The sequence below is a fragment of the Haematobia irritans genome, chromosome 2 (genome assembly GCF_050003625.1).
Source record: "Haematobia irritans isolate KBUSLIRL chromosome 2, ASM5000362v1, whole genome shotgun sequence".
Taxonomy (NCBI): domain Eukaryota; kingdom Metazoa; phylum Arthropoda; class Insecta; order Diptera; family Muscidae; genus Haematobia; species Haematobia irritans.
Window position 1 is genome coordinate 32668087 of NC_134398.1, and position 14911 is coordinate 32682997.

Genomic DNA, 14911 nt, shown 5'->3' on the forward strand with positions numbered 1-14911 from the left:
TTGTATGTGGGAGCCGGTTCCACGACACCGCTATAAATAATCAAATAGCAACTTACCATTATTTAATATAACAAAAAATTAAAGCATTGCTTTAAGTATGTGTTTGAAAAATATTGTTTGTAATTTATTTTTAATTCAAGACAACAAACATATGATTTTTAAATTTTATTTAAAATGTGTGTTTTAAAACAGGACTAGACATCATAAAGCAAAACATAAACTTAATATATTCATCGTGTATAAAAAATACTAAGAATAAAAAATTAAATAAAAGGCAAAAAATAAATTGAATATTATAAAACTTCTATCTTCGATTAGTTTTTAGAAATTCTCTGAGAACAGAATACAACGAAGCAACTGTCGAGAGCAGCGGTGCCAACTCTGTGGATTTTTCGTGATTTTGACGATTTTAGATGGTAAATTGGGCATGTGACGATTTATGATTTTAATCAACGTAGTTATAAATTGACTATTTTTGAAAATGTGCGTCTCAAGTTTCCTTTTAGTGTTTTTATTACGTGTTTTTAGTTGTAATGTAAATATCAATACTAAAAAATATGCTTAACATACTCTCTCTGCCACAATCTTAATTGGATTAAACACATCGCAAAGCTTGAATTAAAATATAAATCAACTGTAGCTTTGATTATTCTGGGGGGGGGCAAGAACTATTCTGGGGGGGGCATAGCCCCCCCCAGCACCCCCCTAGCTACGCCAATGGCTATGGCTCCTTTTTGTCCTGATTCTTATAGTCGTTAGACATATGCCCCAACCCCCTATACTATGACATCTCTCAGCTAACAGACTGCCAAACATTGTGTAATTACGATAGCCAAGCCAACAAACAAAGAGGAGAAAAATCTAGTACAAATTAAGAAAACCCAAAGTCTCTACGATAAAAGAGCGCCATTAAAGAAGGACAACCAACTCCATCACTAGTAGCTGTATACTATAGATGATGTAGGGAAAGGGAGGAGTGGAGAGGAGGTCGTTCGATATACATGACTCGTCTGTTCTTTGGAGGTTGGGAGAGAAATCTGGTTGAAGGAATCAAAGCACATCCCAATGGTCGAATGTTTTAACAATCACGTCCCTGCAATATCATTATGTACTCAATTCAACTTTGTTCGTTGAATGTTCGTGCGTATGTATGTTTGTATGTAAGTACAATGGTACGAATAACGATGAGCGTAAGGCAAAAATCAACTCAGAGATATTGTCTTTTTCAATGAGTAGGGAGAGTAGAGTTTGTGTGTGCTTGCATGGTGATGGTGTTTCTGAATCTGGGAGTAAATGGGAGTTAGGGGCAAGTAGTTAAAATTCCAAACCAATGATTTCAGTTTTTTTCTATTTCGTTTTTTTGAGCTCATTTTTATTTCTCAACAGATTTTTCCTTTTTCATGTTAGTTTACGACTATAGATAGATGTTAGGGATGACATAAAACGATTTTATTTTTGGTAAAGTGAAAATGAGATTACAGCCATATGAAATTTTATACAATTAAATTTATTCGGGATCAATTGAAGGAAGTTTTATTTGTCTATTTTTTTTTTCGTTAGTTAAAGGCTATAGATAGATGTAAGGGATGACATATATTATAGTTTTTTTCGGTAAAGTGAGGAGGGGATTACCTCCATATGAATTGAACTTCAGAAAACTTTTCTCTGTATAATTTTTTATAACCATCGGGTAGTTTAGATGAATTTGATCGATTTTGATAAAATCGAGTTTTTTTCTCTCCTCAGGAAAATCATCTATGTTACACCTACAGATTTTAAAACATTTTTAAAAACTAATATATCTGTATCTAAAATAACAACAATGATTTTTTTTCTCTCCTGCACTCGAAAAAAAAGTGGAGGGGAGAATAGATTGGTAGAATTTTTGATGTTTCGGTAGATTTAGCAAAACATTAACTTTCCCCTCAAAGGTACTTAAATTTTCTATATGTATATCAAATTTTGACCAAGTTGTCTATATAAATACAATTTTGTGAAAAATTTCTATAAAAACTAAAATTTCGAGAAAACTGTCTATAGAAATAAAATGTTGACAAAATCTTTTATAGAAATAACATTTTAAGAAAAATTTTCTATAGAAATAAAATTTAGAGAAAAATTTTCGATAGTAATAAAATTTAGAGATAGAAATAAAATTTAGAGAAAATTGTTTATAGAAACAAAATTTTGGCAACATTTTTTATAGAAATAAAATTTTGACACAATTTATCTATAGAAATAAAATTTTGACAAAATTGTCTATAGAAATAAAATTTTGACAAAATTTTTCTATAGAAATGAAGTTTTGACAAAATAAAAATAAAAATAGAAATAAAATTTTGACAAATTTTTCTACAGAAATAAAATTTTGACAAAATTTTCTACAGAAATAAAATTTTGACAAAATTGGGTTTTACAATGTTTTCTATAGAAATAAAATTTTGACAAAATGTTATATAGAAATAAAATGTTATATAGAAATAAAATGTTGAAATTTTGACAAAATTTTTATTTTTCACAAATATTCTATAAAAATAAAATTTTGACAAAATTTTCTACAGAAATAAAATTTTGACAAATATTCTATAAAAATAAAATTTTGACAAAATTTTCTACAGAAATAAAATGTTGACAAAATTGGTTTTGCAATGTTTTCTATAGAAATAAAATTTTTACAAAATTTTCTACAGAAATAAAATTTTTACAAAATTGGGTTTTACAATGTTTTCTATAGAAATACAATTTTGACAAAATGTTATATACAAATAAAATGTTGACAAAATGCTTCTCTAGAAATAAAATTTTGAGAAAATTTTCTATAGAAATAAAATTTTGATAAAATTTACTATGGAAGTAAAATTTTGATCAAATTTTCTATATAAATAAATCAATTTTCTATATGAATAAATAGAAATAAAATTTTGACTATACTTTCTATAGAAGAAAAATTTGACAAAATTTTCAATTTTTTTTTTGTTGAGAATTTTTGTTTTAATGATGCGAAATTTTGATCCTAAATCAATTCCCTACAGGATATTGAGTAAGGCTATTCATGTCAAGCTATATACTAGGACATTAAACCTACAAACCCTGCTACATATAGAGCCATTCAATGCAAAAAATATATACTAGTTTTATATATTCCTTATACATAATGCTGGGATTTGTTGTTGTCATCGTCATCAGCTTGTTTTTATATAACCTTTCTATACATACATATTCACACATATACATATAAATACATATGTATATATGGCTAACCATGTGCATCTATACAAATCTATGTTACAGATTTTCTTTTTGAATCGTAAAAATGGAAAGATTTGTCAGAAATGAGCAAACGAGTGAAATAGACTAAAGAAAAAAAAGCGAGAAGGTTGTTGCCCGTATCCTATGGATATGGGATACACGAGAATCTGTATTTCAGCATTCAAGTCAGCAACAGAAGCACATGAAGCAAATCTGTATCATGGCTAAAAATCATTGAAATCTGTTTAGTTTAAAGCAAGGATTCAAATTGTTCAGGGTGTTCTGGGTTGTTAATACTGGTGATAGGTGGATGTCTATCTTTTACCACGTCGGGTCTCTGTAGTGAAGAATGTGTATGTTTATGTGTATGTGTGTACAAACAGGAGATGAAAGTGTGATAAAGGTGTAGATTATACTTCCGTAAGATTATGTAGGAGTTGTATTAGCAGATAGTTTTGAAAGTGGTTGTTGTTTGTTTTATTTGTCTGTGAGTGTGTGTGTTTTTTTTTCTTGAAAGAAATATGAAATCCTTTTAATGTGTCTGTATTTTGTTTTTTTTTTTTGTCCTATGTTGAAGGATATGCTTAAGTGTTTTGTAAAATTTTGTGGGTAGTTTTGCTTTCAGCAGATGATGATGGAAAATTATCAATACTTTTTGGAAGCTTTAAGATGAAGTTTAAGAAGAGATTTCATAATAAATTAAAACTTAATGTAAACTTAATGTAAACAAAATTTTATTTCTATAGAAAATTTTGTCAAAATTTTATTTCTCTGGAAATTTTGTCAAAATTTAATTTCTAAAGAAAATTTGTCAAAATTTTATTTCTAAAGAAAATTTTGTCAAAATTTTATTTCTATAAAAACTTTTTGTCAACATTTTATTTCTTTAGAAAATTTTGTCAAAATTTTATTTCTATAGAAAATTTTGTCAAAATTGAATTTCTAAAGAAAATTTTGTCAAAATTTTATTTCTATAGAAAATTTTTGTCAAAATTTTATTTCTATGGAAACTTTTTGTCAAAATTATATTTCTATAGAAAATTTTGTCAAAATTTTGTTTCTATAGAAAATATTGTAAAAATTTTATTTCTATAGAAAATATAGTAAAAATTTTATTTCTATAGAAAATTTTGCAAAAATTTTATTTCTATGGAAAATGTTGTCAAAATTTTATTTCTATAGAATTTTTTTGTCAAAAGTTTATTTCTATAGAAAATTTTGTCAAAATTGAATTTCTATAGAAAATTTTGTCAAAATTTTATTTCTATAGAAAATTTTTGTCAAAATTTTATTTCTATGAAAACTTTTTGTCAAAATTTTATTTCTATGGAAACTTCTGTCAACATTTTATTTCTATAGCAAATTTTGTCAAAATTTTATTTCTGTAGAAAATATTGTACAAATTTTATTTCTATAGAAAATATAGTAAAAATTTTATTCCTATAGAAAATTTTGCAAAAATTGTATTTCTATGAAAAATTTTGTCAAAATTTTATTTCTATAGAAAATATTGTAAAAATTTTATTTCTATAGATTTTTTTTGTCAAAAGTTTATTTCTATAGAAAATTTTGCAAAAATTTTATTTCTGTGGAAAATTTTGTCAAAATGTTATTTCTATAGAAACTTTTTGTCAAAATTTTATTTCTAAGGAAAATTTTGTGCAAATCTTATTTCTATAGAAAATTTTGTCAACATTTTATTTTTATAGAAAATATTGTAAAAATTTTATTTCTACAGAAACTTTTTGTCAAAATTTTATTTCTATAGAAACGTTTTGTCAAAATTTTATTTCTATAGCAAATTTTGTCAAAATTTTATTTCTATAGAAAATTTTGTCAAAATTTTATTTCTACACAAAATTTTGTAAAAATTTTATTTCTATAGAAAATTTTGTCAAAATTTTATTTCTATAGAAACTTTTTGTCAAAATTTTATTTCTATAGAACATTTTGCAAAAATTTTATTTCTATAGAAACTTTTTGTCAATTTTTTTTTCTTTGGTAAATTTTGTCAAAATTTTATTTCTATAGAAACTTTTTGTTAAAAGTTTATTTTTATACAAAATGTTGTCCAAATTAAATTTCTATAGAATATTTTGTCAACATTTTATTTCTGTAGAAAATTTTGTAAAAATTTCATTTCTATAGAAACTTTTTGTCAAAATTTTGTTTCTGTGGAAAACGTTGTCAAAATTGAATTTCTATAGAAAATTTTGTCAAAATTTTATTTCTATAGAAAATGTTGTAAAAAATTATTTCTATAGAAACTTTTTGTCAAAATTTTATTTCTATGGAAAATTTTGTCGAAATTTTTTTTTCTATAGAAACTTATTCCTGTAGAAAATTTTGTCAAAATGTTATTTCTATAGAAAATTTTGTCAAAATGTTATTTCTATAGAAAATTTTGTCATAATTTTATTAATATAGAAAATTTTGCAAAAATTTTATTTATATAGAAAAATTTGTCAAAATTTTATTTCTATAGAAACTTTTTGTCAAAATTTTGTTTCTATGGAAAACGTTGTCAAAATTTTATTTCCGTAGAAAATTTTGTGTAAATCTTATTGCTCTAAAAATTTTGCAAAAATTTTATTTCTATAGAAAATTTTGTAAAAATTTTATTTTTATAGAAACTTTTTGTCAATAGCTTATTGCTATGGAAAATTTTGTCAAAATTTTATTTCTATAGAAAATTTTGTCAAAATTTTATTTCTGTAGGAACTTTTTGTCAAAATTTTGTTTCTATGGAAAACGTTGTTAAAATTTTATTTCCATAGACAATTTTCTGTAAATCTTATTGCTCTAGATTTATTTTCAAAATTTTGTTTCTGTAGAAACTTTTTGTAAAAATTTTATTTTTATAGAAAATTTTGTCAAAATTTTTTTCTATAGAATCTACAAAATAATAAAAAAATTACAATTTTTGGTAGAATTCTATCAACTGTGGCAACCGTGATTATACTTCAAATTACATTTGAGTTTTTGCAAAGAGGCTAATTCAAAATGAAAAATATATTACAAAATTTGCACACATGGACAAGTTTACCAAATTATCTTAAAAATTTTATTTCATAGAAACTTGTTGTCAAAATTTTATTTCTACGGAAAATTTTGTCATAATTTTATTAATATAAAAAATTTTGTAAAAATTTTATTTATATAGAAAATTTTGTCAAAATTTTATTTCTGTAGAAACTTTTTGTCAAAATTTTGTTTCTATGGAAAACGTTGTCAAAATGTTATTTCCATAGAAATTTTTCTGTAAATCTTATTGCTCTAGATTTTTTTTTTTTAATTTTGTTTCTGTAGAAACTTTTTGTAAAAATTTTATTTTTATAGAAAATTTTGACAAAATTTTATTTCTATAGAATCTACAAAATAATAAAAAATTTACAATTTTTGGTGGAATTCTATCAACTGTGGCAACCGTGATTATACTTCAAATTACATTTGAGTTTTTGCAAAGAGGCTAATTCAAAATGAAAAAAATATTACAAAATTTGCACACATGGACAAGTTTACCAAATTATCTTAAATAGGTCTCAAGAGTAGAAGTTGCTCATTACATTTCCTACAGATCAATTCGTTTAAATAACGTGAAAGCATTTTAATAATAGTTACAATGCGAATCATATGGCAAGGAATGTTATTGCATCTTCCCTGCTTCAAATTGAACCACACTTAATAATAATTTATTAATTACTAAAAAATATAGATAATCGTATTACTAAGAATACATGACTTTCGAAAATCAATTGATTTTTTTTCTTTAAAACAGAGTTTAGTAAATATTAGAAAGTGAAGTAAAGTTTCGTATAAATCTTTTATAATTTTTTTCTACGAATAATCCATTTTCTTTTCTTTCTTACTACAAAACATAACAAATCACATAAGATTATTATATAAATGTTTATTTCCGTTACGTATCTTTAGTTCTTCTTTTCCCATTTAGATGTGATTTTTATTCTCTTTTTGTTTTTTGTATTCGGTAAATTTAGTTAATATCCTTTTGCAGTTAAGTGGGTGTTTGATTTTTCGCCTGTAGTTTGGTTATTTTAGATTATTCGTTTTTTTTTTTGTTTTTTGGTTTGTATACATAAGCAAACAAGATAGCCATCAACAAAATCGAAGACTAAAACGATAAAAATGTCTAGAAGACATAAAGGCGCTGATTTCATCCAACCAACAGGATTAGATAAACACACGCATATATCCTTTTATTATCGTTATATATGTATATATATATATTAAAAGAGAAAAGAAGAAAAAAACAGAATTAAGGCAAACGAAACGAAAAGAATTTAGATTGTCTTAAGGAAATTGTAGAATAACATGAGAAAAACCATATGGCTGTAAAAATCTTGGCATTGCAGATAAACATAAAAATGCTTGAGTGAATTTAGTTCAAGAAAATTCACCAAAAAAAGGTTTCTGCTGTACGAAGAGAAATAAAATTCCTTTTCTCCTGCCCCAGTTACTGACAGACTTACAGTTATTTTCCTAAGGATGAAGCTCCACCAACATTTATTCATTTATCTTTTTTCTTGTTTTGATGTGGGAGTATATTTGGGTGTGAGTGTACGGATTTCAATATGGCAGTCAACGAGAAACACAGATTCCAGTTGATTCTATGTGATTTTCTACACCAAGAGAAATATAAAGTGGACCAATGATATTTTTCATTAATACTATGAACGATTTTTATAAGGACTATGAGTATAATAAATAAACGATTAGTACGAAGTTTTTTTCCGACACACAATTTATAAAAATAATAATGAAAAATGTAATTTTATTTAATTTTATTTTTTAAACAAAAAAAAAAAAATCAAATAATCTTTTTAATAAAATAAATAAAATAAAACTAAATGAAAGCAATTTCACACAATTTATAAAAATAATCATGAAAAATTTAATTTTATTAACAAAACAGAAAAATATATTAAATTAATTTTTTTTTATGAAAATAAATCCGTTAAATTGAATCAAATGAAAGGAAATTCATTCATTTTTTATTAAAATTAAATTAAATTAAAGCAAATTCAATAATAATACGAAGCTTTTTTTCGACAAACAATTTATAAAAATAATAACGAAAATTTTAATTTTATTAACAAAACAGAAAAATATATTAAAATAATTTGTTTAATAAAATAAATTAAATTAAATGAAAGCAAATTCAAACAATTTATGAAAATTATAACGTAAAATGTAATTTTATTAACAAAACAGAAAAATTTACTAAATTATTATTTTTTTTAAATAAATTAAATTAAATGAAAGCAAATTCAAACAATTTATAAAAATAATAACGAAAAATGTAATTTTATTAACAAAACAGAAAAATATACTAAATTAATTTTTTTTTATTAAAATAAATAAAATTAAATTAAATGAAAGCAAACTCAATAATAGTACGAAGCTTTTCTTCGACAAACAATTTATAAAAATAATAACGAAAATTTTAATTATAGTAACAAAACAGAAAAATATATTAAAATAATTTTTTAATAAAATAAATTAAATTAAATGAAAGCAAATTCAAACAATTTATGAAAATAATAACGAAAAATTTCATTTTATTAAAAAAACAGAAAAATATATTAAAATAATTTTTTAATAAAATAAATAAAATTTAATTAAATGAAAGCAAATTCAAACAATATATAAAAATAATAAAGAACTTTTTAATTTTATTATCACAACAGAAAAATATATTAAATTAAACTCTTTTAAAGCAAATTCAATAATAGTACAAATAGCAAATTCAATAATAGTACAAAAGCTTTTTTTGACAAACAATTTATAAAAATAATAACGAAAATGTTAATTTTATTAACAAAACAGAAAAGTATATTAAATTAAACTTTTTTATGAAAATAAATAAAATTAAATTAAATGAAAGCAAATACAAACAGACTATAAAAAAATAACGAAAATTTTAATTTTATTAACAAAACAGAAAAATATATTAAATTAATCTCTTTTATGAAAATAAATCTGTTAAATTAAATGAAAGCAATAAAAGTAAATTCAATTTAATTAATTAATTTCATTTAAAAAATAATAATAATTTAAAATAAAATTATCTAATAAGGGAATGAGTCAAATTAAATAAAATATATTAAATTAAACTTGCTTATTAAAACAAAAAGTCTTTCATAATAAATTAAACGAAACCAAACTAAATTAATTTATTGTCATTTTATTCAACTGAATTAAATTACCCTTTTTTAAGCGGTCCTCGTTAAGATCATAAAACTGGGTAAAATATAAACAAAACAGAAAAAATATCACCGATTAAATATTCTTTGAGTTGGTAAATTTTAGTTTAATTTTTTATTTAATTGAATTGTTTTTATTCAATTAATTATTTAATAAAATACGAACAAGTCTTTAAAATAATTAATTTTAATTAATCAATTAAATTAAATAATTAATTTAATTTAAAAATTACATGTTTTAATATATTAATTTAAAAATAAATTGATTGTCATTTTATTCATCTAAATTAAATTACCCTCTTTTAAGCGGTCTTCGTTACGATAATAAAAATGGGTAAAATATTAACAAAACGTAGAAAAAATATCACCAATTAAATATTCTTTGAGTTGGCAAATCTTAATTTATTTTTTTTTATTTAATTGAATTTTTTATTCAATTAATTATTTAATAAAATACGAACAAATCTTTAAAATGATTAATTTTAATTAATTAATAAAATTAAATAATTAATTAATTAACTTAAAAAAAAATAAATGTTTTAATATATTAGTTTAAAAATAAATTTATTGTCATTTTATTCAATTAAATGAAATTACCCGTTCGGACTCGGCTATAAAAAAATGAGGTCCCTTGTCATTGAGCTTAACATGGAATCGGGCAGCACTCAGTGATAAGAGAGAAGTTCACCAATGTGGTATCACAATGGACTGAATACTCTAAGTGAGCCTGATACATCGGGCTGCCATCTAACCTAACCTACCCTCTTTTAAGCGGTCTTCGTTAAGATAATAAAAATGGGTAAAATATAAACAAAACATAGAAAAAATATCTCCGATTATTTCAATTATATATACTTAATTTAATTTAATTTTTTTTATTCAATTATTTATTTAATAAAATACGAACATATCTTTCAAATATTTTTTTTAAATTTTTTACACATTTAAATTAACCAAATTGATCGACTTAATTCATTGTTTAATATAATTAAAAGAAAAGTGAAACAATTATAAAGTTTATTAAGTAAAACAACTAAAAAACAATTTTATTTTTTATTTATTTATTTTTGTTATTAAAATTATTGCTATAAAACATTTAATTGGATCCTTTTTTTTTGAAGATGTAAAAAAAAGTTTGTATTGGCAAAACTTTAATAACGAATTTCATTTCGAGTATTGTGAAACGTATATTGGAACCCCTTTCGTATCAATTCAGTTTTTTTTCTAAGTGTATTCTCTATTGCCTTTTGCTTAAAAAAAATCGCAGACATTTGATGATATTTCCCTGATTGTATTTTGTATTTCGTTTAAAATTCGTAACGCTTCACTTCCCTTCGTTATTTCAGTTGTTGCCATTTTGGATATCTCAGATAGGACAATCAACGTTTATGTATTGTTTTTTTTTTCTTTGTTCAACGACATTTTTTCGCCAGTTGTTGGTATTTGGAGAGAGGAATGATTGAATATCTATGGGGTTGATTTTATTAGAGGTAGTTTTTATTAAAGCCCCACCATGACATGAACCATTTCAAAGTATAAGCAATATTTTTGTTAATACAAAGTTGGCTAGAGAAGGGACTACCGTATATATAGAAGTGTGAGTGTATGTGTGTGCGTTTTATTAAAACCCTTGGAAATAACTCTGTATATATGTAGTTTAGTGTGGGCGAGCTTATAAAATCAAGTTGCCTTGACTAAATTTTTCATTGGTTGTCTGTGATTTTTTTTTTGCTGCGTTAACATTTCAGTTGGCGTAGACAAAGGCAGAGGCTTCAACGTTATTGTGAATGTGTGTGCCTAAGTTAAACTCTCTCACAGTATTTGAAAATAAAAATCTCCAATTTTCCAGAGAGAGAGAGTACATAACTGTTAGAGTTTCGTCAATGCTTATCTACTCAAATCTATAAAAAAATTGTAAATTGCATATATTGAGATTCTCTGAGAAATCGCATGGAAGGAGAGATGTGTATAAAAGGTCATTGTGTTTATGTGGGTGTTTGTATGTAAGGTGCCATTTTATTGCATAGCTACGCCATCATCATCAGTTTTGCAATGCGCTGCGCATAACTTTTAGACCCCCACCTCCCCCTCCCTTCAACAACTCCAATTGAGTAAAAATCAAACTTTTTAATGGAAAGCTTTAGTCTTTGAGTAAAAGAGCAAGAGCGAGAGAAACGTAACAGCAAAGAGAAATAATGGTTGGACAAATTCCCTCTCTAACCCCCCCATAAGTTTGTATTTACGAAAGGTTGAGATTTATTCGCCCCACCAAATGGCGTTGATATACCATTTTATGTCTTTGGGTTCTTGTTCTCTCTGTCTTCTTCGTTTTTCATTGAATTCTTTGTCATGATTTTTTTCAGAGATTTTCCATTACCAGATTCCCAAAATGGACCGAAAAGGAAAATTCTTTAGGGGCTACACTTGGTTTGAGTAGGGATAACGATTGTTTGTGTTGTGATTTTTCTCGACTCATCTCCCATCGCCAACTAACGTCCAACCATCAACATTTACTTATCTTTCCAGCCATTAGCACCCATCACACTTTGAGTCCTGCCTGGTGCAGTCATCAACATTAGAAATAGGATTTTTTTAGGGAATTTAGTGGCAAATGGAGACTGTTTCGTAAATCGTGCTTACAAAACCCAATATAGGCAAATGGTTATTACAGCAGGAGGCCAATGAATGACGTTCTACGAAATGAATTAAATCATGTTAGTCAAAGAGGTTCCAGTAGTAAATTTAGATAATGATGTCACTGAGGATTAATTGCGTTTTTTTCTGATATATTTTCGGGATTTCATTGATATTTAGTAGTTGGTGAATGTGTTATTTTTTCTATTTTTTTATTTTCTATACAGGTTGTTATAGCTTTGCAATAAAAGTTGTAATCATGAAGGCGTAGATTACTAAATAAAAACTAACTGATAAAATAAAATGAAATGAAATAAAGTTAAATAAAAAAAATAAAATAGAAACAAATAAAATAAAGTTAAAAAAATAACTAAGAACTAATTGCTGAGGACCTTTTTTCAATGTCATATAAATAAAATAAAATAAAAAATAATATAAAATTAAATAAAATAAGATAAAATAAAATAAAATAAACAAAAATAAATAAACTAAGAATTAATTGACTATTATTTTCTTGTGTATTAGGTACCTTGTTTCAAAGTCAGACTTAGTATTTAAAGCCGACGATGGCAACCTATTAGAGCCTTTCATAAAATTTGTGTTATATGATGCTTTGTTTAAACTCGGCTAAATTATTGGCAAGACAATAGATTTAGGTCGAACTCATTGATATGAGATAATCTCCTCCTGACTGCCATACCATTTTCCAGAGATAAGTTAATTCACAATCTACCAATTTTTTTCACTTTTTTAAATGTCCTCTATGTACTTCGGTATTTTTTTATTTTTGTCCACCATACCACATGTAGATGTTTTATTTTATCCTTGTATGCATACATATGTACATATATATATACTACTGTCGTATATAAATGCCATGTATGTGTGTTAGTCTATGCTGCCTTTTTGGGTGTATTAAGTTTCGATATGTGTGATTTTTTGTTGTTTTTAAATTATCCATCGCGTTTTGTGCTGATTTTCCATTTATTAAATTTATGTGGTATTTTTTTTTTTACTCACCAGATACACACACATACATACACCATGTATAGTTATCTACCAATACTCTGTATAATTTTATGCCATTTAATGGTGGCGTCAGATTTTGATTTAAAATATATCGGATTTAATGTAGATATTTTCAAATTAAATTTAGCTTAGATTTTTTTAGTTAGACAATCATCATCATCTAACCATTAATTTGTTTAGTATGTGAATGTGAATTGTAAATTTAATTTAGATTTTTTTTGTTTTGAATAAAAACAAATTTATATATAAATTTAAAATAGAAATCACGTATTAGGTATAATGTTATCAAGAGCAGATACATTTGTTGGGAATTAGCGCTGTGGGTAGCTGCGACAAAGTGGTATTAATTCAATTCAGTTTGGAAACCAATTATGCTAGTAATGTTATATCCCGTCACCTTAATAACTGGCACTTTAAACATGTTAACATTTAACTCCAAATTCTCTTTTTCGCAAAGTATAAATGACCTTCTAGTCTCTAGTCTAGTTATAGAACAAAATACAATGTTATTATTTAATTGCCTCAACTCTCTCTCACTATTTAGATACAAATGAATCTCAAACTGTTTTCCTCTGCTAGTATAACAGAAGCCAAAGCTAACAACAATAACGCAACGAATAACCAAAGCAATACCCAGAACAACAAAATTGTTTTTATTTAGTAAAATTTCGCAGTTTATATTTAATCAAATTAAAAAAGTATCCTTATATATGGAAAATTGCCTTTTATAAACTCCTTCATATAATCAAAAAATATTTACGTATTAAAAAAATTACAGAAGTGTAGGTAGAAGATGGGGATTTTTTTAGTCTGATGCACTCGCTCTGTTAAGCTTTAACGATAGAGAAATTTGGAGCTTCTTTGAACTCTCCCTGCTTGCGTCTTTCTTTCATACCTTCTTTAAGGCATTTTTATATGCTTTGTAGAGATTTATAATTTAATGTCTCACTTACCTGTATGTATGTACGTATGTTTTTTCATATCACTTTTCTGATGGAAACGTTTGCCACAATAACTACAGGGAAATGGTCGGGTATCACTATGTATTAGCAGATGAGTGGACAATGTGCTGGAGCGTTTAAAACGTTTACCACATTGTTTGCATTCAAAAACTTTCTCCACATTATGGACAGCCCTAAGTGAATGAATGAAAAGAAACCACCAAACAAAACGACAAAAACACGATTATTATTATAATTAGTTCAAAAGGCCACAACAACTACATTTTCATCGAGACTAGTGTGGCTAGTGGAAATCCCAAGGATCTAGAAAAACCCTTTTTGTCTCTGGGCAATTTCAACCATCAACCACAAAATAAATACAAAAAGAAAGAAAATCCATTTGGCTACCAACCTGTGTTGACTTAGACTAACTTCATGACCAAAGGTCTTATTACACAGCTCACAGGCATAGGGCTTTTTGCCATGATGTGTCCTTCTCGAATGGACTTCTAGGCCATGGGGAGTGGAAAACATCTTTTCGCATTTCATGCATGAGTACAGGTCACTGAATTGCGGTAAACCGGGCCATTTCGAGGCCATATGGTGGAAGTGATGCAAATGTGCAGGATGAGCAGCTAAACCCAAATGAGTATTTGGTGGTAGACCATTGGAGCCAGGAGCTCCCGCTGGATTGCCAGCATTTTGGGCTGTTTGTAGAGGAGCCATTAAATTGCGTAATCTAAAGAGATCTTCTTGAGAGGCGGGATGATAGCTGGTGAGGGATACAAAAAAAAAACAAAAGAGTTTCACTTAGTCCTTTAATGTAATTAAAAT

At 25.5% G+C, this 14911-nt stretch overlaps 1 protein-coding gene across 1 annotated transcript in view; it reads right to left on the reverse strand.

Moving 5' to 3' along the window:
* Positions 1-14911, reverse strand: part of sens-2 (zinc finger transcription factor senseless-2) — a 75700-nt gene that overhangs the window by 8742 nt on the left and 52047 nt on the right. The window contains exons 3-4 of the mRNA XM_075293716.1: positions 14490-14849; positions 14090-14271 (exon numbers count right to left, since the gene is read on the reverse strand). Of these exons, the coding sequence (XP_075149831.1) occupies positions 14090-14271; positions 14490-14849 (542 nt within the window). The remainder of the gene's footprint in view (positions 1-14089; positions 14272-14489; positions 14850-14911) is intronic.